Below are 25,248 nucleotides of genomic sequence, written 5' to 3'. Positions count from 1 at the left end.
ACTGACGGCCTCAGTATTAAATTGAGGCTGTTTCATAACCAGTTCAAAACTCATTCAAGCAGATATGTTTACCATGTTCACCATCTTAGTTTTGCATGGTAACACTTGCTAATTGGTACTAAGCCCAAAGTGCAGCTGAGGCTCATGTCATTAATATTTGCAGGTATGTGGTCACAAACCAAAGACTGCAAAAGTTAAAGATGAAAACAGAGAGCTTGATGAAAAGTTTCACCTGAAAACAGTGACAGTGCAACTTTAGATTTGGAAAGTTAAAAAAACTGTTGCATTCTTTAATTTCAAATTCGGCAAGGTGCATTTGAAGGGGGTTTCAGACCCTGTACAACTTCACTTGAAGCATACTGATGCCTTTAACCGTAAAGTTCTCTAGGGTCCAGTGTGTAACATTTAGGAGGCTCTATTAGTAGAAATGGAATATAATATTCATAGGTATGGTTTAGTTAGTGAATATAGGAATCATGTTATTGTTACATTAGATTAGAAGGAGCTGTTTTTATCTACACACACTGTGGGTGGCCTTTTTATGGGCTAATGTTGAACCGCCATTTTTCTACAGTAGCCCTCATGGGACAAACCAAACAGTGGCTCTAGATAGGGGTGTTCGCACTTTATATAAGTTTCTTGGCCACTGTAGCTTTTCCTTTGTGATTGAAAGGGGAGGGTGAAACTAGGGTGTTGCAATCTACACACTGGTCTTTTAAATGAAAAAAAAGGAGAAATTGGTGCCTTACGTTTGCCTTTATTCATTGGGATTCTCAGACGCTTCTCTCCTCTTTGTTCCAAGATACAGACTAAGTGGCGAAAGTGACAGAGACTTTGCAGGGCTCTTTTAGATCACCGCAAATTATAAAATTACTACAAACTTAGTTTTGTCGTGTTGTCACATTGTTTTGATTTGTCTTATTCTGAGTGCTATATATAATTAAAGTAGAATATGATGATGTGATATATTTAGACCAACAGCAAACTGAAGAGATGTACTGTAGGCTAATCCTGGGATGTCACATTAGACATGCCATGTGTACCAACTCATTTCCCCAACTATGCCCCCTTTCAACTGATAAATGAATCATCCATCCATCTTATACAGAAGCTTATTCAGAGCAATGTGCTGGTTGCTTGTTAAATAATGTGGTACAGGAACAACAGTATTTCATCAAGCAATTATGTACTAAAATTGTAGCCTCTTATCCAGACCAGCCTTCCAGCACTATATATTAATGACATTGCTGTATGTTGGATATTTATGGTGCAGGGTCTTGCCTTTAGCCATTATTACAATATAATTTATAGTCAGTCAGTCCGTTTGTGAAAAACTATTCATTTACCCCTCAACTGTCAAGGGGTTAAAAGTCCCCTAAGCGTTAGTGCTTTTATCCAAATTTTCTCCATTTTAGCATATTTCCATGGGCAAATAGTCCCTCTGTTAAGTTTCTGCTTCTATTGATGGTGCAATTCCAATCACTTCATTTACCAAGAGCAGCATCACAGACGAGACTTGCTCATTTCCATTTATCGAAATCCCATTTCTATTCCATCTGCTAACTAGTCACCTGTGAAACTAGTTTTTAACCATGAATTGAAAGTGCACCGGCTTCGGATGTCTACCCCATCCCCTTTACTAGTGTTTATTCCCAACCATAAAAACCGCTGGAGGGGCACACACTGCCAGCGCTGGTCGTTACATTGTAAAACACCATGGCACGGTGGCACACAATATTGCGCGTTGAAAGCCAAGTGTGTCGAGGAGGAATTAAAGAATAAATTTCCCCTTCCAATTAAAAGACGTATTTGTGCAACGTGAGCGGAGGAAGGGAACATTATCAATGAGGGGAAGAAAACACACTGTTACAACTCAGGAGGCACAATTACTGAGGATTGTGGTATGCAATTAAATAGTGCTATTTAGACAGCGCTGCTCCCTGCTAATAAACACCGAACATATAGAGGAGACAAAAGAGGCTTTAGATGTACCTCCGAATCCCAACAGCTGGGGGAACAGATGACTGAAAAGTAAACACAAACAGTGGCAAAATGACTACATCAAAGGAAGATGAGGCGACAAGACTATACATTCAAATAAAGAGCAGACTCTGAGAAATGTAACTATTCACGGTCTTGAGGCCTAAAGGTAAAATCAGCACTCGTGCAAAAACACTCTTGAAAAAAGAACATCACAGGCTTTATTGTGAAAGATTAGTTTCCCAGGGTATGATCCAAACGAAATGTATGTAGGGCAAGCACCACACTACTCCCACACTGTACTAAAGCATGTTTGAGTCATTGCGCCCCCCCCTTTCTACGCAGCCCCTCAAAATCATACTCTGTGCGTGGAGCTCACTAGCAGTGTTAAAAATGTACAATATAAAGCTTTAAGCTTACAACAAGTCAAAATGGGTCACAGAAGTAAGTGGAAATCAATTGGTAAATGAGTCCTTTTTATTTATGTGTCAACCCTACTTTCATTTCAGAACATCTTAAACATTGGATACTAGAACAAACTCACTAATCCTCCCTACTCTCCCCACTTCCTTGTCTCCCCCCTCCCCTCCCCTCTGTGCTCTTGATTTTCATGACTATGCCTGATCTTTGTACTGCTGGTGCAGCATGAGCACGTCTTCCTGGGAGACCCTGGTCCAGCCCTCGCTGTGGACGTGGTACAGGTTGACCTGCCCACCGCTGTAGGCGTCACGGAATGTGGCCTGGTAGATGGCGCGGCGACCTAGCTCACAGGCCTCCTCCACAGACAGGTCGTGCTGCAGGCCACTGTCCATCACACCATAGGCGTACATGGAGCCAGAGCCCACGGCGAACAGGTCGCCACACACCCGGTTCCCCTCTGAGTCGACATAGTACAGCCCTGAGGACAGAGGACAAAAGACAGGTCAAGAGGGTGGGAAGGCAGAGGAGGAAACAGTGTAAGGGGAGTTGTGTTCGATGCACGAGCGTCCTCCGTTCTTCCTTTGTCAGGAAAACTGAGATGGTGTACATCTAACACCGCAGCTCTCACACAAACAAACACACAAACTTGTAAACGCACACACGCCATGTCCTCCAGAGAGAATGTGAACAGCTGCAACCTCTCTAAGTGAAGTAAGGCTGGCAGATATGAACAGCTGCATCCTCTTCAAGTAAAACGAAGCCGGCCGCGGAACCTGCTGACGAGGCGCGGGCCACATCGCTGTCTGCCCAGTGGCCCTGCTCAGGGTCTTATTGATCCCTGCAAACACGCCAAAAATTAACTATCGACCCGCAACCCGAGCTGTACAGGTAACTGCACCTCGCACCTCAAGGAGGACAAAAAAAAACAATAACAGTGCGCTCACATCCTGAGAACATCAGAAGAGCACAGCACATTCATATCCTTCCACCCATACACTTGCTCCTACGCAGCCATTTTCTTCAGCTCCTCACATACGCACAGTTGAATGACACATGGAGGCGCGAGCTCACCCCACAACGAACTGGCCAAACGTGTAATCCCACGTGCACTGTAGACCCACGATGCTCTGGCGGACCTGTGAGGGACAGTTTGCGCTACACCACGCTATGTGGACACATGCGAGACATTTTGTTCCGCGCCATGACACACTCGCTAGGCCTGATCCCACAGTGACGTGGAGCGGGTGACTAGCAGCAGCCTGCGAGCTCGCCCACAGCCAGCCTGCAGATGGTAAAAAGACAGCCTGCAAAAAGGCATGTTTTTCATAGCGCTTCACAAAGCGAAACCTGTGAAAATGATACTCACAGAGATGCGCAGGGACACATGCATATAAAATTGCCTAATATCCACCTCTATCGCTCAGCTCCCACATTAAAACACACTTCAAAATGCCCCCAGATTGCACATCCTCGCTTGCAAAGTTCCTCTGCTAAACTAGTGACAGTCTATTAGGGGTAGAGAGCCACTTGCTTTTATGAAGAAAAAAAAAAAAAGGGGGGCTTACCATTGCTTTCAACTGGCAAATTGCAGCTTCCTCAGCCTGTCGTTAGCTTGCCATGATAATCATCCAGTGCCTGCCTTATGCACGGGGGTAATTTGCCATTCTGAGACCTGCCTGTTCCTCTTGAAAACTGTAAGGGACTCGTTAAAAACATAATAGGCAGGGAGAGAGAGTTGTAAAGGCAGCCTCTTGTGTTGAGTAGCACAGTTGACGGAGGTGGATGAGGACTCTTTAGGAGGTCCAAGTATAGAAGCAGAGCGGCAACCGAAAAACACTTCCCACATCCATTCCTTTCCAAACACACCTGGGGTCTTTGTCGAGCCCAATGCGATAACGCTTAACGGTCTCTGCACCTCAAACACTGATGCTGAAAAGCATGAAGGTGGAGACGAGTGCTCAGAAAACCAAAAAGGGGGGGTGACATTCATGAGGCCCTACTTAAAGCAGAAGCAGGAGCACGCTGGATGCTGGATGGTGGAGCACTGCAGCAGTGGTAAGCCAAGTGAGGCTCCTTCCACTCCATCGATCAACTGACAGGAGCCTTTTTTTAAACAGCAGCCTGTGTTTTTAGGTGGTAGGTGAGGAGCACAGATCGATGGGTGGGTGGCTAGCATCAAACGGGTCAGCGTCTGTCCGTCATCTGTCCTTCCCACCAGACCACAAGTAAAAAAGAGCAGCAGTTGAACCGAGGGGGGGAAAAAAAACGCTATTACATCACTCTCTTGGGAGTGGCTGTAAAACTGGCTGCCACATGGGTCTTCTCTGACAAGGTCTTGTATCATACACTTTCTTCTTCTTCTTTTTTTGTCACGGGGGCTACATCCCATATCAGTTTACTGGCAAAACCCTTTCCGTCTCTGAAGTGAGCCCAAGAGGACGCTACGCAGAGTATAGTTGCTTTTCTGTCGAAAGCAAAGCCACTATCGAGCTATCAAGCTTTAACTATGCACTGATGAAGTGTCATAACATTTAATTTTATTACATTGAGCCATATTTCACAAGCTCCTCAACATAGCTTTTATTTGATTTATTTTTCATGCAGCTTAAGACACTCCATCAGGGGAATAAGTGCTCTTGACATGATTGTAGCCGGCTAATGAGCTTCCTGTCTAATCGCGATTGATTTAATTTACATGACATTTACCTCTCCATTCAATCATTGGCATTGTGGGGGCCATGGCAAAGCTCCCACACCTATTGAACAAGGATCATTATTTCCCCAATTGATTGCCCGGGATTTAACACGTGTCATTTGCGTTTGTTGGTATACCGGTGGGCCGTCATTGTTCACACAGCCAGCTCCGCTTTCCAGACAAAGCCAGCATCGATCCCAGCGGGTGTACAGGCATTATGCATGTGACCCAATTGTCCGGGGCTTAGACCCAACGTCCATCATCCCGCCACGCTTTTGCTGGCCCGTAGTCCCAGCTTCATCGATTTCCCATTACTGTGTCACAGTGGCGGCCTCTTTAAGCACACCTTCTGTGATGTACGGCCTCACGCTGCGTGGCATCCGAAAGCCACAGCTTAAATATACAAAGAGGGGCAGAGTATAAGAGAGGTTACAGTACCATCTAGTGGGGAACTCTGGGAACTACATGCGTGTTTCTACTTTCCTACAACAGCACAAATAACCAAAGAACTTACTAATCAAAGAAAAACAAAGAACTCCACTTCTGTGCATAAAAGTGACAGGAAAAGCTGGAGGATTAAATCATTTAATAGTAATTACGGTTAGATAGTCTGTTGTTTCTTATCAGGAACAAATAAATGCTCCTGTTCAACCTCACTTTTTGATGGAATGAATGCGATCTAAATGATTTGCTCAGGACTAAAGCCTGTACCAGGTCTGTCATCATTAGCACACTGACAAAAAAAAAATAACGTGTGATCTGTGCATCTAAATAAGTGGATATTTTTGTTCACCGCATGAGCTGGAACTCGAAATTAACATGCCAAAACATGACTCCCTGCACACAAAAACAGTGTAAATCACATACGAACAGTGGGGAACAAATGTTTGCTTGAGTACGTTTGAGTGTGTCACTCAGACTTGATTTATTTTTTTTAAAGAAATCTGCAGTGTTACATCTCTGGTCTGCTAGTGAGCTGGTGATAACAGCGAAAGCAACTAAACTGACTCACGAATATAAAAAACATGCTGAAAAGTGTACTAGAAAAACAACCCCGGGGATGGAGAATTCCAAATTGCTCAAATCTCGAATAAAAACAGCAGACCCCAAAATAAAGTAAAAAGAACTCTTATGGCATAGTTAAAATTAAGAAAAAATTGCAAAAATATGAGTATCTGCTGCTTTTTACTGTTTAATGTCATTGTAAACTGAATATCTTTTGATATCCATCTGAATATCAGACACAAGACATTTGAAGAGGACAGCTTGGCACTTTTCACTGTTTTCTAAAGTTTTTTATTGACCAAACAATGAATTAAATTGTGGGGGGAAATGCAGATTAATTGATTATGAAAATAATTATTAGCTGCAGCTCTAAAAATAATGACTTTAAAAGTTTTCTAGACAAAAAGGTCACTTTTACTTTTGGATATTTCACTTAATGACACTGCAAACCCCACCAAAGTACATATAGATAAACAGAAACCTATCAAATAAATTCATTTTGAGAAAATGTTAAATGCTGTTAAATGCTAAATGAAATTTAATCAGACGAAATTTGATAAATGTATTATATATCAAAATCGCCATATACATGATTATATTATTTAAAGTACAAATCAAATTCTGGATCAATAGATAAACACAGATATAGGCCATACGTGCATGTTGTGTACAGTTGGATTTACCTGGGCCTCTCTTGTCCCAGCCACACACCATGGTTCCCATGCTGAGTCCCATGCCCTTGTACTGGTACACCATGTTAGCGAGAAGCTTGGAGGCCGCTGCCACCGAGATGCGCTCCTTGTTGCGAAGCTCGTAGATGCGGCACTGGCGGGCCAGCAGGCGCTCCCAGAAGCTACAGTCGGCGGCTCCTCCGGCCATGGTACCCAGCAGGTAGGGGTTGATCTCAATCACCTTCTTCACCGTCTGTGAGGCGATGTAGGAGCCCGCTGTGGCCCGAGAGTCCACCGCCACAATAACACCATGCTGGAACTGAGAGAGGCAACAGCGGGGGGGGGCACATTACAGCAGGAGGGAACCATGTTACAACAGAGCAGTCACTGACGGGTCAGGTTGTCATTACATCACAACTTCTTTTCAAAATATGGATTACACATCATACTGTGTCTGAGGAGACACAATGAATGAACGGGTTGCACAGCAGATATTTTGCTTTGTCACAGCGGGAAAAACAATGGTGGACTTAATAAGAGTACTGATGGCCCAGTGACAGTGACACACAGCCTCAGTGGAATGCAGCAATCATTACAGTTTCTGGCTACGACATATCAAAACGTCTGCTGTGCAAACTAACCAGTCTGGAATAAACAATACATTACAATTGCTACATACAAATATAGGAATGCACTTTAATTACCTATGGGGCAGAAATGTGCTGCTGCTCTACAACTGTCAGAAAAAAAGCAATTTACGGTCCAGCTTTGCCAGAAAGCTGTGAGATAAGAGGGAAGACTTTTACTGAGCTGACTGTCACAACAGCTGTATGGTGCTACAGCAAAGACAGCACATTAGGTCAGTCAAAGGGAGATGTGTGCTAGGGAGTGTTTTCATCGACCAGCCGGACCCCCTCCAGACCCCCTCCAGACCCCCCCACCCCTTCCCCAAGGATTAAGGGATAAAGTTGCCGTTACTTTATCTTTTCTTTTTATCAACAAATCCCCTGCAGAGACCAAAACCAACGGCAGAGATGTGGCTCAGTATTTACACTGCTCTGCTCGTCTGACACAGTGAGAGGAAAATGCTCCACCGGCTGTTTCCCCTTTAATGAAAAGATAGGTCACCCAAAAGCAACACTTTTATGAGTATTTAATCGTTTTTGGAAAACAATAGCACCGAGGCAAGGTATATAGGGCTATCAGACAATCTTGTTAGTAGCATATATTCCTTGTTGGTTTTGGTGTTCAAGTGATTTGTCTATAATAACAAAATAACAGCATTGACGGATTCTTTACGTGGAATGTAAAAGTCTCTGGACTCTTGTTGACATTGTTTATTTAGGAGCTTTAACTTTGTTCTTTACTCCTACGACATCCAAGGAACATTTCCCCTATAGTGTTTTTGTTGTTTTTTGTGAGACAACCTTGTGGTGTGTTATTATACTCATCAGGACAGTTTTAAAACTCATCCATTTTTAAATGCTGGTTCCAACATTTCTGCCAGCCTCTCTCATCACTGAACACATTAACTTCTGACCTACTATATCCTCTGGTGTGCAGTTAAATTACTCTGTAATGGAATAAATAGTTTATTAAGGTCGAAACAGATCTGTCCCAAATGCAAAATGTGATTCTCAAAATGAATAATGATGTACAATACATCTAGCAGTTATTGTATAATACAAAAAGAAAGCACCTGTACTATTAGAAGCACACAAGCTGATGTAACAGTGTAAATACAAACTGAGGTCAGCTATATTATTATATTATATTATATTATATTATATTATTGTGTTGGGAAGTAACAGCTTAAACATAAGCCTAATCCATATGTGATGGATCTAATTAAACGTGTGGATGCTGCACAGGTGCTGTTTACAGAAGTGACATCTTTAATGCACTGATCAGGGGCCAATAAAGCCCCAAGGCAGAATAGCTAACTACAGCTACTGACTTATGACCCCCAGAGGAGGAAGTTACGGCCATTACTGTCAAACCTACATATGGTTTCTGGGGTTGCTTTTCATGCCAGAAAACACCACCATAAGGTTATGTGACCGTCTGCAATGAGAAGGCGGTTTGTAGCCATGTTAGCATGCTAACGTTAGGGATGTATCGGTGTGTTAGCTCTAAAGCACAAAGTTTACCGTCTTCATGATTTATCAAGCGTCTAAGCTGACAACTACATACATGGTTATGGTTTTATGTTGCCAGTTAGCTACAATAAGACACTCGTGTACTTACTTTAAACGCTAAGGTTGTGGTTCCATGCAGGAACTCTATTTTCCTCTCGACTTCGTCCTCGTCCGCGGCACACAGCGGGTTTCTAACCGAAAAACTGAGGCCGTCTCCCGGCGTAGTGTCAAATCCCGCACCGCTCTGTCCGGGTCCACATCCATACGTAAAAGACTTACAATTATCAAATGAAAAATCCGCACAATCACTGTTCAACACACTAGCAAGAGCCATCTTTGAAAGGGTATGATGAGCAAGCAACTTCCGTCGTGTGATGGGTACGAACATTTATTAAGTCCTGGCGGCGGAATCACACAGCGCCCCCTGTGTTTGTGGCGGACTGAAGACTTAGCGCTGCGATGTATAGGTAAATGAAAATCTGTGTAAACTGTGACCCAGGCGCAACTAAACAATATTTCAAAGTTACAGTAATATAATTCTTCGCTGGAATACATGGAAATATGGAGTAAAGAGTAAAGATAAAGTCAGGCGGCTGCCAGTAGCAGAAAGAGGCTTTACACTATTTCTAATCTTTAGTCCCCTATAGGAACCCCACATTTTTGCTTCACCCTGAAGCATCTAATTCAGCCACCCCTTTTATCCCTCCACTATCTTTGCCTTCCTCTCCATGTCTCTATAATATTCCTCTTTCAGGTTTTCTCTCTTTCTTTGACTCCATCCCTGCGCTGTGATATGGAAGAGGTCCACATTGTTTCCTGAGTAGGCGTCCCTGTGAGTGGCTCTGAACACTGCTTCTCTTGCCAAGGAGATGGCTTCTTCTTTACTCAGGCTCCACCTCAGGTCTCTATCCAGGACTCCATATGCATAGGGAGAGCCTGAGCCCACAGAAAAGATGTCCCCCTGCAATCGGGCCCCATCGCTGCACACATATATCAGCTTCGGGCCACTGCTGGGGGATGCAGAGTGTGCCATTGCAGTGACATCTTGGCTACTACAGACAGCGGAGGAGCTATCATCAGTAGTAGAGGATAAGTCTTCTGACCTCTTTGTACAGTCAGTGTTACCTGCATCCTTATCCCAGCCACACAGTGTAAGAGCCACACACACGTCAGTCCCTTTGAAGGGGTGCAGCATAAAGGAGAGGAGCTTTGCAGTGCCACGTATTGAAAGGCAACGTCTGTGCCGCAGTTGGTAGAGTCTGATCTCTCGGGTCAGAATTCGCTCCCACAGCATGCAGTCTGCACCGCTACCAGAGGAGGTGACCACTAAATGGGAGTGAATGGGGGTGATCTTATGAACCTCTGGACAGGCAACAAGCCCCCCAGCACTGGCACGTGTGTCTGCAGCTGCAATGACCCCACCTTGGAAGATGAAACCCAAGGTCGTTGTTCCATGGGACAGAGGGAAAGGCCTGCGGACCGTCACTGAATGGTTGGCTGGAGAATATGGGAATAAAGATCTGTGGTTGGCAGGGGCAGGGTTTGGCAAAGTTGGTATGAAGAAATGCAGTGGGATCCCACTGTTTCTCCTGGATGTCTTTAGTGTCCTCAATCCAAGGTTGTAATAGTCAGTCATATGTAAAGATGTGGCTGTATCTTCGAAATGAAAGGCAGGAAACCACTTGTGATGCACTGGAGTGTCTTTGAAGCCACAAATCTCTTCCAAAGCCATAACGGTGTAGGTGAAGAAGATACAGATAGATTCCTTGATCAGAAAATCAAAGTGTCTTTCCCAGAGAGTACTCCTCAAACACAGGCTGAACCAGAGTCCATCTTTAGGAAAAACTGGTCAAACAAAGTCATAAACCTTGTAAATCCCACTATGGTTTGTACTGTTGACTGCTGTAATCTGCTCTCATCCTCTCATCTACTGTCTAATCTGAAAGACCAACGTTTTTACCCTTTTATAGCCCCCCCAAATATGACGCTTTGCAAAATCACACAAACACACACGTAGGCCATGTGTCCAAAAGCATTTGAGTTGACATAAGTGATATTTGATCCCACCTGCTGTCAAAGAGAGAAGCCACTTTCTGCAAACCTTATGTTCTGCTAAGTGGTTGAGTCATGTTGGTAGCAGTGTGCAAGTTCATGCATATATCTTTCTATCATTTTCAGTTTGTTGTTAAAGGAAAGCTACAACCATACTTTCCATACTGTGGCTGTGTCTGGAACAGAGACACGCCACAAACACTAAATTAGGAATAGGAACTGAAGATAATAAATAAAGATGGAAATATATAAGTAATAATTAATCTGATGGAATACTCATTTTTAAAATCGATTCTATTTTTATACAAGGTAATTTATTTGTCATTTTACAGCACAGGGGTTGTAAAATTAAATGTAAGTTGTAGAGTCGCTTAATGCTACTCATAAAAACAAAAAGTACATACAGTGAATGGTAAAAAGAAAATTCTTTTATGACAGTAATGTATTTCACAGCATAAAAAACATTTGTCTTTCACTACAGTGGAGAAGAAAGACAAAAGACTTTGACATGAAAACATCAACTGTTGAAGTTCAATATTCATAAACTCAAGACCCTTGATGTTCAGTTATCGCGGTAATTTACAGACATGCAACTGAAGTACGTGCGAAGACATTTTGGGTCTAAATCATCTTGTTACCCAATGAGCATGCGCGTCTTTGCAGATCCAAGATGGCGTCAGTTTCCTCGTAAACCAGAGCAACGAGGTGGTCTCATTCAGTCGGCTACAATCATGGCGTCCGCTAGTACAGGGAGCAGAGTGTCCTGCGGGAGAGACTTGAACTGTGTGCCGGAGATAGCAGACACGTTAGCCGCGGTCGCCAAACTCGGGTGAGGAGAGTGCTGCACTCCGAGACTTCTCTTGAAGTGACAGTGATGTTAGCAGGGGGACCCGCTGGTCTGGTAGCGTAATGCCAGTGCGTGGGGTTGCTAGCATAGAGTCAATGCGCGATGTTTGCTAAGCTAGCCGGTGCATTACTAGCACGTGCCCAGTCCCAGTCACCTTTACGCACTGTTTATTGTTCTTTGTTGTTTTAGTGTTCAGTGTGTTCATGTGTGAGCTGGCTGGAGGATAGTCAAGGCAATATATTTGCGTTTCACCTCTGCCTGGCATTATAACTCATATCAGTGTTTGAAATGGTGTGCTTTCTTTCTCTCGGGGTGCAGGTTTGACTTCCTGTGCATGCCCCTGTTCCACTCGAGGTTCAGGAGAGAGTTTGAGTTGGAGCCCGCTAAATCCCGACCCGGTGCCCAGACCCGGTCCGACCTGCTGCTGTGTGGGAGAGGTTGGTGTCTCCAGCCGACCGTGTTCTGACATGTCAGGCGTTAGTAGGCATCAATGCGACTTACATTACTTTATGTTCTTCAAGAAATTAGACTGTACCCCAGTATGGCGGGATGGGCCTCCTGTGACACCAGAGAGCATTGATTGATTGATTGATTGATTATATGTTGTGTAAAGTTAAACGATGGGCGTTTTGCTCTTTGATTCCAGTAATTTTTGATAATTTAATTTTAATATCTATCCAGACCAGGTTCCCCCACCTGTTCTCATCATGTTTAGCATGTTGAGTATTAAACTATGACAACTCAATTCTTCACCTTACCGTACAGTATATATTATTACAGTATATAAATACACTATATATTATTACAGTATATATTATTACCTATTTGTCACTAATACATGGTGCATTATTGGCCACTACCTAATATCTTAATACATTTTAAGTCATGGTGCAGTCTTTGATTTAAGTTCAATTTCTATTCTCAGGTTTATTTAGATTAGTGTAATATATTTGTTAATATACATCATCAGCTATAAATATATACACACACACACACACATAATCCTGTGTGTTTTTTTTTTAAACATTTACCTGGTGTTTACACAGTCCATCTATCTTTATCTACGATGTGACAGGCTTTAAATATCTGACATTGAAGTTATAAAATAGAAGTTTAAGGTATAAAATAGTAACTACAAATGTTCAGTCATTTAATCAAACTATTAGATTTATATTAGATTTTATTTTAAATTAATATTAAGTGACTCAAAAAGTCACATCTTAGGAGACAGAGAACCGTTTCAGTTTTGACATTTTAAATATCAATGTATTGATAATTAATACTTCTGTTTGGCATATTATACCATGTAAGATTGAGTTTATAGGTCAAATGTTAGCATAAGCCTTTTTTTCATCCCGATTTGAAAACTATGGGGTCAGTAAGACAGACAGATGCTATCATTAATATTGTCAATGGATTGACAGGAAATGTTAAAATATCAGTCAGTGCTTTTCATTAACTACTCATTATGCTTTTTTCTAGATTGGAATACTCTTATTGTTGGGAAGCTCTCATCATGGATCGACGCAGATTCAGAAATCGAGACAGAGCGCAGAAACTCAGAGGCTGTAAGTTTTCACTTGGGACAATTTCTTTGACAACATACACTTTCTCTGAGGCCGTCCTGGAGGTTGTTGCAGGAGAGGGTTCTTTGATCTCAAGTTATAGTGGCACGAGTGAACTTGTCTTGTCCAGTCTCTCCTGTCCAACCCTCTGAATCTGTCTTTTTGTGTCATCCCGCCATGCTCTCATCATTCTTTTTCCTGTGTTTCTCTCCAGGCTCTGGCACAGGAGCTAAACTTCTCCGCCTACCTGGGTCTGCCTGTCTTCATGATCCCTATAAAGGGCCCACATAATGCCAATCTAGCCCGCCTGCTGCTAAATCACATCCACACTGGACACCACACCTCAAATGTAAGACACACAGCATAAACTCTGCATGCACATGTAGATCGCTTTTTGATAACAGGGAAGTCAGTCAGGCAGACAGCTGAATTCATCAGCTAACGGCTTTTGTCCTCTGTGTCTGATTAGTTCTGGATACGTGTCCCGCTGATGGCTCCAGAGGACATGCGGGAAGACCTGATTGAGAATGAACCGAGCACTTGCATCGACGACACAAGTGTTGATGAGAAGACCTGGAGCTGGTTAGTTTCACATGAGTCCACTTCCTTAACAGTCGACTGCTGTCTGCATGCTAAAACAGCTGTCATTGATTTCCTTTAGAATCCAGACTCATTTTGTTTACTTGCCTCTGCTCTTTTAGGTGGCACTCATTAAGAACCCTTTGTGATTACAACAAGAGGATCTGTCTCGGTGAGAAAGCACATTGTGAAGCAACAGCCTGCAGCAAAGTCAGTGCATTAAGAAATAATTATGGTTGTGTCTGCTACTGAAAATGTACTTTTTTTTTTTTTTTATTCCTGAAGCTATTGAAGTTGGAGCAGACATGCCGTCAGAAGCTGTGATCGATAAGTGGCTCGGGGAACCTATCAAAGCAGCCATACTTCCCACCAGCATCTTCCTAACAAATAAAAAGGGCTTCCCTGTTTTGTCAAAAGCCCATCAGCGTATAATCTTCTCTCTTTTCAAGGTATAATTCAGCACATTCAACCGAAATGAATCACCAGCCAAATGCAGATGTGTTGCTTTAATAAAAATGTCTTCTGATAGTTGGAGGCCCAGTTCATCTTCACGGGAACCAGTCGCCACACTGAAAAGGACTTCCGATCCTACCTGCAGTACCTGGAATACCTCAACCAGAACCGGCCTGCACCCAATGCCTACGAGCTCTTTGCCAAGGGCTATGAAGACTACCTGCAGTCTCCCCTCCAGGTGAGGAAGTGCTCATTTGTGATCACACATTATTGAAACAAATTGTTGTGAGACTGACTGACTATATTTTTTCCTTCTTTCCTTCAGCCACTCATGGACAACCTGGAGTCTCAGACGTATGAAGTGTTTGAGAAGGATCCTATTAAATATTCCCAGTACCAACAGGTAAGCATTAGAGAAAAAGTTGTCACAATTTGTCCAAGTGCAATATCCAAATCGCAGAAGCTGCAGAAGGTAAAATGTATCACAAAACAGTATTATAATGAAGTATGGCCTACAAATCCTGTTCTCCAAATTTAAGAATGTTTGTCTGCTACCGACCCCAAAAGATGTCGCATCATTATGATTGTAAAACAGATAATTTCCACTAATAGTGAATCACATTACAGTCGTAATCTGTCAAAAATAATTGCAGTATGAATGTGTTGATGCAACACTCTACCCATTGAGCTACATACCACCTGCTCTGATTGCTATTGTTGCATTAATAAACGGAAGGTTTGGCAGTTTCACATAAAGCTGTGAAATGGCTATGTGAGGCTGTTTGTATCCGTCTCTCATAAACTGACATGCTTCCATTTCAACAAATTGTCCGTGTATATTGACTTAGACATTAGGAGTTTTTCTTCTTTTGTGCTAAGTCACCTACAAAGCCTAAAGTCATCCATTTAAATCACACACATCTCTACATATTGATAGATAGATCTGAAGAAACAGCATCTGCACCAATCACTCAAGACCAAAGATCACACTATTGGAATTTAAATTAAAGTTCATTCACACTCATTGTGTAGCCTGCTGATAAGTGTTTTTATTTATAAGAGACCGTTTGGTTTGATAGCAGATTTGAGACAAAAATATAAACGATAGCGTCGCTATAGTAGTTCTCTGTTCTTTCTTATACTGAGTTTACTTTTAAAATATAAAATTTGATCATTTCTGCTTTTTATTTTTTTATTTATTAATTTAAAACTGAAGGGAGAGCTTGTACAGACAGGACAGATAGTCATTTATAGCAGAACACTGACATGTCTCTTTTTGTGTGATGGTGAGTTCGGCACAGAACACGTTAATGCTCATGCTTTATTTTTGTGTCTACAGGCTGTATATAAATGTCTACTTGACAGAGTTCCAGAGGAGCAGAAGGACACAAATGTCCAGTGAGTATCTTTACCCAGATCTTTATACATAGAGTTCAGAAGTTGCTGTGGTATTGCAGTCAGTGTCTGGATAATGATTCAAACCGTGAGATTGAATTTTGAAACCAACACCCCTCTTCCCCTGATGAATCTCGATATAATACCTCTAGTAATAGAACAGGGTAATATATTTGAGAAAATAATGACAGACAACTGAGTGGTGAGCTGAGTCATGAAGCAGTGATTGCAGCAGCCTCAAACCTCTCTTTCTCACAGGGTGTTGATGGTGTTGGGAGCAGGTAGGGGTCCACTGGTCAACGCGTCCCTGCGTGCTGCCAGACAGGCCAACAGGAAGCTGAGGGTGTACGCTGTGGAGAAAAACCCCAACGCTGTAATCACGTGAGTGGAGTACAACCCTTTGGCAGTCAGTGTCCAAGTGGGAAAAATACTGACTTTTAAATGCCTGTGTTAATGGTTTTAACTGGTCCATACTTGTTCAGGCTGGAGAACTGGCGCTTTGAGGAGTGGGGTGATCAGGTGACAGTGGTGTCATGTGACATGCGGGAGTGGGCAGCACCTGAGAAAGCCGACATCATTGTCAGCGAGCTGCTTGGATCGTTTGGTGACAACGAACTTTCCCCTGAGTGCTTAGATGGAGCCCAGCACTTTCTCAAAGGTACTTCATTGTTTTGATTTTAAAGCCACAGTTCACCCCAAAGTCAAAAATACATATTTTTCCTCTTACTTGGGGAGTTCTTTATCCACCTAGATTGTTGTTGTTTTGTTGTGAGTTGCTGAGTATTAGAGATATCGGCCACTGAGATGTCTGCCTTCTTTTGAATGTAATGAAACCAGATGGCATCTGGCTTGTGGTGTTCAAAGCGCTCAACCGCAATGTCTCTTCTGAGAAATCATGACCCAGTTCCTCAAAATAATCCACATACCTTGTTGTGAGCAGTTTCATGTAGGAGGTATTTTCATTCTATGGAACTACCACCAACCATAGCTGAACGTTAGGGGTTGGGGTGAACTGTCCCTTTATGTGAATTTTTTTTTTTTTTTTTTTAAGAATCCGCTATATATGCAGACGCTGTAGCTGCAGTCATTGAATGCACCTTTGGTTGTTTGCCACATCAAACATGCAAAGCATTTGCCATCCACCATTACATTCCATGCTTCTTTGCATCTCAAATCACTTTCTCCTTCCCCTTTTCCTCATCTCGTCACTCTCAGATGATGGAGTGAGCATCCCCTGTTCCTACACGTCCTTCCTGGCTCCCCTGTCCTCCTCCAAGCTTTACAACGAAGTACGGGGTTGCCGGGAACGTGACAAGGACCCAGAGTGCCATTTTGAGACGCCCTACGTGGTGCGCCTCCATAACTTCCACCAGTTGGCTGACCCCAAACCGTGCTTCACCTTCACACACCCCACAACAGGTAGATGCACTAAACTCATATTGTACACAAAGAAACAAGTACACTATACAGTTTGACACTGTGTGTTTTGAATGTGTTGATCACACTTGCTTTTTTTCTTTCAGATATGAACAATAACCGCTATCAGTGCCTCAGGTTCTCCGTTGGTTGTAACTCTGTGCTCCATGGTTTTGCTGGCTACTTTGAGACCACACTGTACAAAGATGTCACACTTAGTAAGTCAAATGTATGAAGGGGAAGTCACACTGTGCTGAGATTAGACAGAAATATTGATGTTTATGTTGTGTGTGTGTGTTTGTGGCAGGTATAAAACCAGATACACATTCACCTGGAATGTTCTCCTGGTTCCCCATCCTCTTCCCCCTCAAAGTAAGTTGTACTGTCGGTACTCCTAAATTTAACAGCATACGTCATTCACATATTAACCCTGCCTTCTTCCTCAATTTCTACCTTCCAATAGCAACCCATCTCCATATCCCGGGATGATGATGTCACAGTGCGATTCTGGCGCTGCAACAACGGGAAGAAGGTGTGGTATGAATGGGCCGTGACCGAGCCCTCCTCCTCTGCCATCCACAATCCAGCAGGACGCTCCTACACCATCGGCCTGTGAAGATGACACATCAGCACACCTGTCAACGGGCACACACACACACACACACACACACGTTTCTATAAGACTTGGTGGCAGATAAGGTGGAGGTGGCCTGGTTCTTTTTATATACACATTAAAACCTGGACTGAAAAACGCCATAAAATGTTGTCCCGGTTTTAAAATGACCAGTGGTTGGCACTTTTGAGGCAGCAATGAAAAAGTTGATTGGATGAACCAAATTTTTGTCTTTTTTGTGAAGTCTGTTTCACAAGCATGGACTATCACCTGTACAGAAAGTGTATTGTTGCTGTGGGATTGGCTCATTCAAATAAGGTCAAACACCTCCACTGGTTTATTTTTTAAGGCCTTTTTTCCCCCACTACTGTTCTGAACAGGCGTTGCAGACACACAAACTGAATCCATCCAGACTTTTTGCCTTATCAAACACACATTCCATAGTGATACTTACGTACTGATGAAATACCCTTCTCCTCAACACAACAGGGTCAGACGACGGTTACGCTGTTCAGGTCACATACCATGTTGTCTGGGGACTGTCTCTTCATACCTTTGTTGTTTTGTTCCTGTATGTTTGAACCATGTCAATAAAGACACTGTAATAGTATCTGTCCATGCTCTACAAGTCATTGGGATTTGAATGTAAACCACTGTAAAGGTTTGCGAGTAATTGTGGAATGATGGCAAGAGCAGTGTTAGTTTAAATGAAAGGGCAGCCTATTCTGTAAGGATTTGAGTTGTCCAATAGATGTCGCTCTCAGATGACATTCTCTTGGACCACAAGTAATCAATGTTGGTAGTGTTCTCAGCTCACCCTAACCTTGTGTGTAGACCAATGCAACTATCAGGTTTATTGTAGAGATTTATTTTGGTGAGAGGCGATTGATTATTTCAGGAACTTTACGTCATTAGCACAGATGCAGAGCTCCTTACAGACTTCTCAAATGTAACCAAACTTGCTCATCAGTTCCAGACTAGACGCTGTGTACACGTTTCTGCATCAGTACAACTGTCAAAATCAAGTCACACCATAAAAGCACCAAAATGTGCTGAGATTACAGCCGACAGTGATCCTGCTCAGTATGATGTAAGGCCGGCATAAACATTTCTAGAGCCAAACACGCTCCACCTCCTGATACTGACTATTCTGTACCGTTATTTACCATATCTTACTTATACATTAGCATTACTTGAGTCTACAGTACGAGCATAGGCCCGCAAACACGCCCTGTCTGGTCTTATCATGACGCATACACTTGTTTGCACGTATCTTTGTAGTTGCAGTTGCTCAGGAAAGATGCACATGACTGGGGCCAAACGCAAATGTAAATGTTTTGCCTGCTTATGCAATTCTAACGGGAGTTTTTAAATAATTTGAAATGCGTATTAAAGATTTTATTGAGGATATTTTAATTTGACAATTATCAAATATTGGAAAAAGTGCAGACTAATCCATGTAAGACCATGCACTGTTTTAGCCATTTTTATGCAAATGTCCTTCTTTTTTAGTTTGTTTGATTTGACATTTTGAGAAAAAGGAACTGTTAATCACAAACACCTGCAAAGATGTCAAGGATGAAACCATAAAGTCTTATTTCCATTGTGGTCCTTGACATAAAGATACAGCGGTGCATGTGACAATGGACACCATACTGCCTACAACCAACCCAGTAAATACCTACATCATTATTAATAAAATCCCAGTTAAACAACCCAAAATGGTGGTTAATCATCTTATTCAATGTTTATTTGAGCAACAAAACTTACTCTTTGTCAGTGTTTACCTTTACCTTGATTTGAAATGTGCAGCTTTTATGTATGGCAACTAGTCCTTCATCCAAGTATTATTTTTTAATTATATTGAATGTATATTTAGGTCAATTCTACAAGGAGAAGTATGTATGTATGTATTAGGTTGTGTTTTGTCAATGGGGCCTCACTACCGGGGGCGGGGCCTGAGGCGTGTTGACAATTCGGGCTGCGCTGATTGGTTGAAAATAACCAGCTTTTCTATTTATCGAGGCTGTCAGCTGGAAGTCTTTTGTTACCCCGCTCATCACGGCCAGCCGACAGGAATCAGGGATAATGCCGAACATGAAGTCTGTCACATAACAGGGAGCTTTCAGGGGGTTTTCAAGTCACCACAGCCGCCAGAGAGGTGGGTCAACACTCTATGAGTAGTTTCCTTGAGGTTTAAACAGAGAAACAAAGAGCCGGAGGTCAGTGCTGATGGGTTAATTACAAACTCTCGCAGTCTTGTTGGTCACACAGAAAAGAAACCTCGGGTTACTGCTGCCGCGAGATAAGCTAAACCGGTGTTTGTGAATATGTTAACATTTACCAGTTCCTTTAAGCTTATTTGTCTTAACAAACTCAAATTACTTCAGTCTGTTTGTAGTCACCAGACAGCCTCTAAGACACATAGGCCACACACGGCCCGTTCATCGTGTTGCACTCTGAATTATTGATGCTGGGGTTTCTAATTTTAGCCCTACTGTAGCCAAATAAAGATGGAGACCACTGCCACCGGCCTTTTAACATCTGATGGGCCCAAAGAAAGTGGCGGGGAAATTACTCAGCAAATGTGTCAAACCAATTCTGCCTTGGTAGGCTTACTACTAGAGAGCCGCTGCCCCAGTCACCTGCACCACAAAGGAGGAGGGGGGGACACACTGGGCTGGGCTTCAGGATGACCGAGGGTCCGAGGAAGAGGAGCAGCAGCACCGGCGGGGGCAGCCAGTCGGAGCCCCCACACTCCCGGTCGGGTGAGGGGAAAGACGCAGGAGGAGGCTCCGGGGTGGCTCTGAAGAAGCAGATCGGCCTGGTCAGCGCATGTGGCATTATAATCGGTAAGTACGTCCTTACGGGGTTTCCCTGCACTGTAAATGAAAATGAATCATGTGAACGTCAGTCAGTGATCCCCATTTCGTATAACAGGTGAGTTTTATGTTATACTACATAGTTTTTTTCTTTTTAATCTTGGCAACAAAAAATTCAAAACATCCAAAAATCTTTAATTTAGTGTCACTTAAAGTGTCATTAAAGGTATTTGCTTGTTTGTGTCAGAAATCACCAGTTTGCAGTGATGAGGTTTAATTCGAAGTAATAATTGGCAAGTGATGTTTTCCAGTTGCACGTTGAAAGTATTTTCATTATGTAACTGAACTGTATTCCTTGAGGACAATGTTGCTGAATTGAGCTGCACTGAAATTCAAAAGCCACTCACATTGCACTCTTTGTGGTTGAGCCTTACTGACTGAAATCTCTCTCACTCTCTGCTGTGATTGCGGATTATCCTCAGTGTGCTCCCGGCATCCTACATCTTGCACATGCTGCTTTCATCGTCACTTTCATGTTTCCAGAGAGCTGTTGGCTGCCATGAAACCTGCTCAGTCCCTGCCCGCCTCCCACACATGCAGGGTGGGGGAAGAAAAGGAACGTCAATATAAAGCAATCCCGCAAATGAGCTTCCCCCATTGTCGAGGATGCATTTTCCATTTGAAGCTTGGTTGCTGCCCCCTTAACAAGAAGCAGCTGTACCCTCATGTTCTGTGTTGTATGGATTGAATGAGTGTAACAATTTGGCCATTTAAGCATATACTGGGATTAAACAATGGTGGCCATCTGCAGAACAAGGCTTAAATGCTTTATTTGCAGTTAATTTAATCAATATGATACACAGATTCAAAAAGTGCAAAATAACATTAACTAGCTTTGATCAACAAAAAAGACTTTACATCATGCGTTTATCCGCCCTACAGCCAGCAAGTGTCAACTGTTGCTGATTTGCTGTAACAAGTGTGGTGTCATTTAATTCAAACTGCCTCTAGTGGCAAGAAGCAGGGTAAGAAGTATCATAAGTGAACTACGCTCTTTCTACTCATCTTTCCCCAGCCACTCAAAGCTTTACAGTGGATGTTTTTAACAAAGACAGGCACTGTTCTTGAAGTTGTTTTTTTTTTTTTTTTTTACTTGGTCCCAAGAGTCACAGGATAGGAACTCGTTCTGACATCTCCTCAGGCTAATTAAAAAAGACAGAGCAAATATCTTCTCTGCTAAAAACAAAGGCAAAGAAAAAAAAATACTACAAAAAATATTAGTTACACTAATTGTCCCTGTTGCAGACACTGTACCTACTTTCAACAACTTGTCAAATGAAAAAAGGGAAAGAAAATTGCTCGACTGCACATTTGAAACTCCTATGCGAAGCAAAATCAATCTCAAACGAGCCCACAGTTTTCCGCCCATGGGTTAACCTACAAAGCTACACAAAGCCCAAGTTAATACTGTAACTGGGAAAAAGTTATCTCATGTCAAACATGAGTACTACAGGAAACGGGGCATCATGTAAGAGGATGTGTCCATCCCTTTATATCCTGCAATCTGTTTCAGTGGCATTGAGCTTTAATGTGGTTTTCCTCCCACTGCTGATGAGAAAAATATCTGCAAATGTCTGTTTTTCTTTAAACCGAAGATGGGCACCTTTTATTTTATTGCATTCACATTATTTCTTTTGTGCATATATACATAGATATGCCAGAGCATCCAACCCTGTTACTGATTTGTTTCTTATTTTGGTTTCTGTGTCCGTTGGCATTCAGGCAACATCATTGGATCAGGGATTTTTGTGAGTCCTAAGGGGGTCCTGGAGAATGCTAGCTGCGTGGGTGTGGCCATCATTGTGTGGGTCACCACTGGAATTATCACAGCCATCGGAGCCCTCTGCTATGCAGAGTTGGGCGTGACCATCCCCAAGTCAGGGGGAGACTACTCCTATGTAAAGGACATCTTTGGAGGACTGGCTGGGTGAGAACTATGCTATTTGTTAGGATTAATGTGATTAATGTGATCTATGTGATTTAAATAAAATAACCAAAGTATCAAAAGCCGCAAGTGTAGCAACTACACAGATCAGACATGTGGACACTGAGAATAAAAGGTGATACATGGACTATGCCAGAGGTAACTGGGATTGTGTCGTTTTTCTTTAAACACAAACTTCAGAGTCGGAATCTGTTTTAAAGATGCTAAATCCAACAATAATCTGTTTGCACTGAGATGAGTTTCTGTATTAAAACGTTGCGTTCCAATCCAGTGTACTTCATGTAGTATTGTGTTAAAATGACACGGCAAGGTTTTTAGCAAGCCCTTTTGTAATTAATTAGAAATTATAATAAACCCCCCCCCCCCCCCCCCCCCCAAAGAATAACCCCCCCCCCCCCACAACCATATAATTAAGCCTCTCCTAATGTAATTTTGTATTCCCAACATCCCACAATGCCGATGACCCAGTTCCACTCATTCCTCTCGTCTTTAACAGCAATGCTCCAGTGCATCTCTATAATGCACCTAGCTGATATGCTTAATTTCCTTTGTCTTCATCACATTGTGCTGTAACGAGGGCCGGTATTCTCAAACACTGTTGTGTGCACTGGCTGGTGTGAGACACAAGTCCATTGCCACGTCTCATTAACCTCCTGCCTGTGTTGTCCCCCAGCTTTCTGCGTCTGTGGATTGCGGTGCTGGTTATCTACCCCACTAACCAGGCGGTGATCGCTCTCACCTTCTCAAACTACATCCTGCAGCCCCTCTTCCCCTCCTGCCTTCCCCCAGAGAATGGCCTACGCCTGCTGGCTGCTGTCTGCCTCCGTGAGTCATACAATTAAACTGGAGACTAAATGCCTGTTGGTTTGAGGTTGGTGCATTAACAGATACAGATCCTGAAGCAGCGTAGAAAAGCCTGATTTGAAGAATAATTTCAGGCATAATGAATTTATAGCTTCTTTCTTCCATTGTTTTTATACCCTTTTGTTAAAGAAAGACGCTCTACTCCGTCAAAGAAACTGTTATGGGGGCAGTGAAGGTCTAACAAAAGAGGCTGTCGAGCTGCATTGTGGGCAGTGTAGGAGCTTGAGCCGTACTAATGACTAGTATTGTTGTCAGTCTGTCAGGTGGCCCACCATTTTGGGCCAGACAGACTGAATAATCTCAAACTATGAGATAGATTAAGAGGGAACTGTGCACGGAGATTCATAGTTCCCAAGGATAATAGGGACTGGTGATCCTCAGACGTTTCTGACATTTGTGTTAGATGCTAACATGCTAAACTAAGATTAAGTGAGCATTTAGCTCGAACTACCACTGTACAGCCTCACAGAGCTAAAGCCTCACTTCATGGAAGAGCAAAACTTTTCAGTCTACCTTAATGTACAGCAAGCAGATTTAAGTTTACCAAACTACAATATGCAGGTAATTAAGACACTCAAAGTTGCTCTTTTACCTTGGTAAATACACATTTAGTTTAGTTTAACACCTGGAAATTGATTTGTTGTCCTGGAAAATTGTGATTGTATTTGAGCCACTTACTCCAAACACCTACGTAAACCTGGATGTGTGTTCTGTTTGAAATGTGACTGCTGGTAGGATAAGCTGCGTGGTATGGAACAGCTTTTTATTTCAGATGTTCATAAAGAGCTGTTCACACCAGACAGAGGTTTGTTTTTTTGCTTTTTAGTTTAGTTGCAGCTTTATCCATAAAGCTCAGGGGGATCTTTCTTTCTTTTCTGTGAATGTTTAATTCTCATAACATTGTTTGTTGAATGATATTCATAAAAATATATAAAACACCGTTTAGAAGGGCTGTGGGTGAAGTTTTCCCACCCGTGCCAATATTCAAGTTACATAAGCTACATATTTCACATGCCTAATATTGACATGCAATATGTTCCTACAAATGATAGGGTGCAGTGTATCCCTCACACAGCCTGTTAGCTACAGCAGAGATTATTCCAACTCTTCTTTTGCTGTCCTTTTTAGTGTTGCTGACATGGGTGAACTGCTACAGTGTGCGCTGGGCCACATGTGTCCAAGATGTCTTCACTGCTGGCAAGCTGTTGGCATTGGGCCTCATCATAATCATGGGGATCGTCCAAATATGCAAAGGTAGTATTTGTTCCTCATTGTCTCCTTGCATTGTCTCATCCTTTTTCATCCAGTCTGCAGTTCTTCTAGTTTCTTACTGCCCATGTCTTTCTCTTTGGCTTCTAGCCTTTTATAAAGTGAAGGAGCATCAAGTCATCTTGCATGTGTCTGAGTTGTAAGCACTTCCGTTTTCAGTGTATTTCATGTTAGTAGTATTTAGAGGTCTGAAGATGTAAAACTCTCCAGTATTTTAGAATAAGTATGTCGTTTTTCTTATTTCCGGTGAATCATCTCATGATTCATTCATTCCTGTCTCCTAATTTGGAAATTACGATCTTAAGGCATGATGCCCAAATAGGGGAGAACTGTTTCAACACTTAAGCTACCATCACGATATAGTCCCCTTGAGCCTCTCATGGGATTTGTGATTTCAACGTGAAAGAGGGATTACAGGCCGTCATAGCTCGTCATCTCACTCATAATCCTCTAAGTCTC

General features: G+C 42.6%; 4 protein-coding genes across 4 annotated transcripts in view; 2 read left to right on the top strand and 2 right to left on the bottom strand.

The window, feature by feature from the left end:
* Nucleotides 1–2,178: 2,178 nt before the first annotated feature.
* On the bottom strand, nucleotides 2,179–9,302 carry psmb5 (proteasome 20S subunit beta 5). Its single transcript, XM_035670613.1, has 3 exons — nucleotides 9,019–9,302; nucleotides 6,784–7,090; nucleotides 2,179–2,878 (listed from the first exon to the last, which is right to left on the bottom strand). Exons 1-3 carry the CDS (start codon nucleotides 9,295–9,297, stop codon nucleotides 2,595–2,597), a joined length of 870 nt encoding a protein of 289 aa, XP_035526506.1. The 5' UTR covers nucleotides 9,298–9,302; the 3' UTR covers nucleotides 2,179–2,594.
* A 304-nt stretch (nucleotides 9,303–9,606) lies between these two features.
* Nucleotides 9,607–10,641, bottom strand: psmb11a (proteasome 20S subunit beta 11a). Its single transcript, XM_035670895.1, has 2 exons — nucleotides 10,013–10,641; nucleotides 9,607–9,916 (listed from the first exon to the last, which is right to left on the bottom strand). The coding sequence occupies exons 1-2, from the start codon at nucleotides 10,639–10,641 to the stop codon at nucleotides 9,607–9,609; spliced, it is 939 nt and encodes a 312-aa protein (XP_035526788.1).
* A 972-nt stretch (nucleotides 10,642–11,613) lies between these two features.
* Nucleotides 11,614–18,439, top strand: prmt5 (protein arginine methyltransferase 5). The gene is made up of 16 exons (XM_035671370.1): nucleotides 11,614–11,790; nucleotides 12,127–12,245; nucleotides 13,291–13,376; nucleotides 13,588–13,722; nucleotides 13,843–13,955; nucleotides 14,075–14,124; nucleotides 14,238–14,401; nucleotides 14,482–14,643; nucleotides 14,731–14,808; nucleotides 15,745–15,803; nucleotides 16,059–16,181; nucleotides 16,283–16,458; nucleotides 17,016–17,219; nucleotides 17,324–17,434; nucleotides 17,524–17,588; nucleotides 17,680–18,439. Exons 1-16 carry the CDS (start codon nucleotides 11,693–11,695, stop codon nucleotides 17,830–17,832), a joined length of 1,896 nt encoding a protein of 631 aa, XP_035527263.1. The 5' UTR covers nucleotides 11,614–11,692; the 3' UTR covers nucleotides 17,833–18,439.
* A 1,430-nt stretch (nucleotides 18,440–19,869) lies between these two features.
* Nucleotides 19,870–25,248, top strand: part of slc7a8b (solute carrier family 7 member 8b) — a 9,714-nt gene continuing 4,335 nt past the window's right edge. Inside the window, exons 1-5 of the mRNA XM_035670356.1 lie at nucleotides 19,870–19,990; nucleotides 20,443–20,681; nucleotides 22,434–22,638; nucleotides 23,330–23,481; nucleotides 24,649–24,774. Coding sequence (XP_035526249.1) covers nucleotides 20,522–20,681; nucleotides 22,434–22,638; nucleotides 23,330–23,481; nucleotides 24,649–24,774 — 643 coding nt within the window. The 5' untranslated portion in view covers nucleotides 19,870–19,990; nucleotides 20,443–20,521. The remainder of the gene's footprint in view (nucleotides 19,991–20,442; nucleotides 20,682–22,433; nucleotides 22,639–23,329; nucleotides 23,482–24,648; nucleotides 24,775–25,248) is intronic.

This window comes from Morone saxatilis, unplaced genomic scaffold (genome assembly GCF_004916995.1).
Source record: "Morone saxatilis isolate NCDOM2014 unplaced genomic scaffold, NCSU_SB_2.0 Contig23, whole genome shotgun sequence".
Lineage (NCBI taxonomy): Eukaryota > Metazoa > Chordata > Actinopteri > Moronidae > Morone > Morone saxatilis.
Note: the sequence above shows the minus strand (reverse complement) of the source record. Positions and strands in the feature narration are given on the sequence as shown.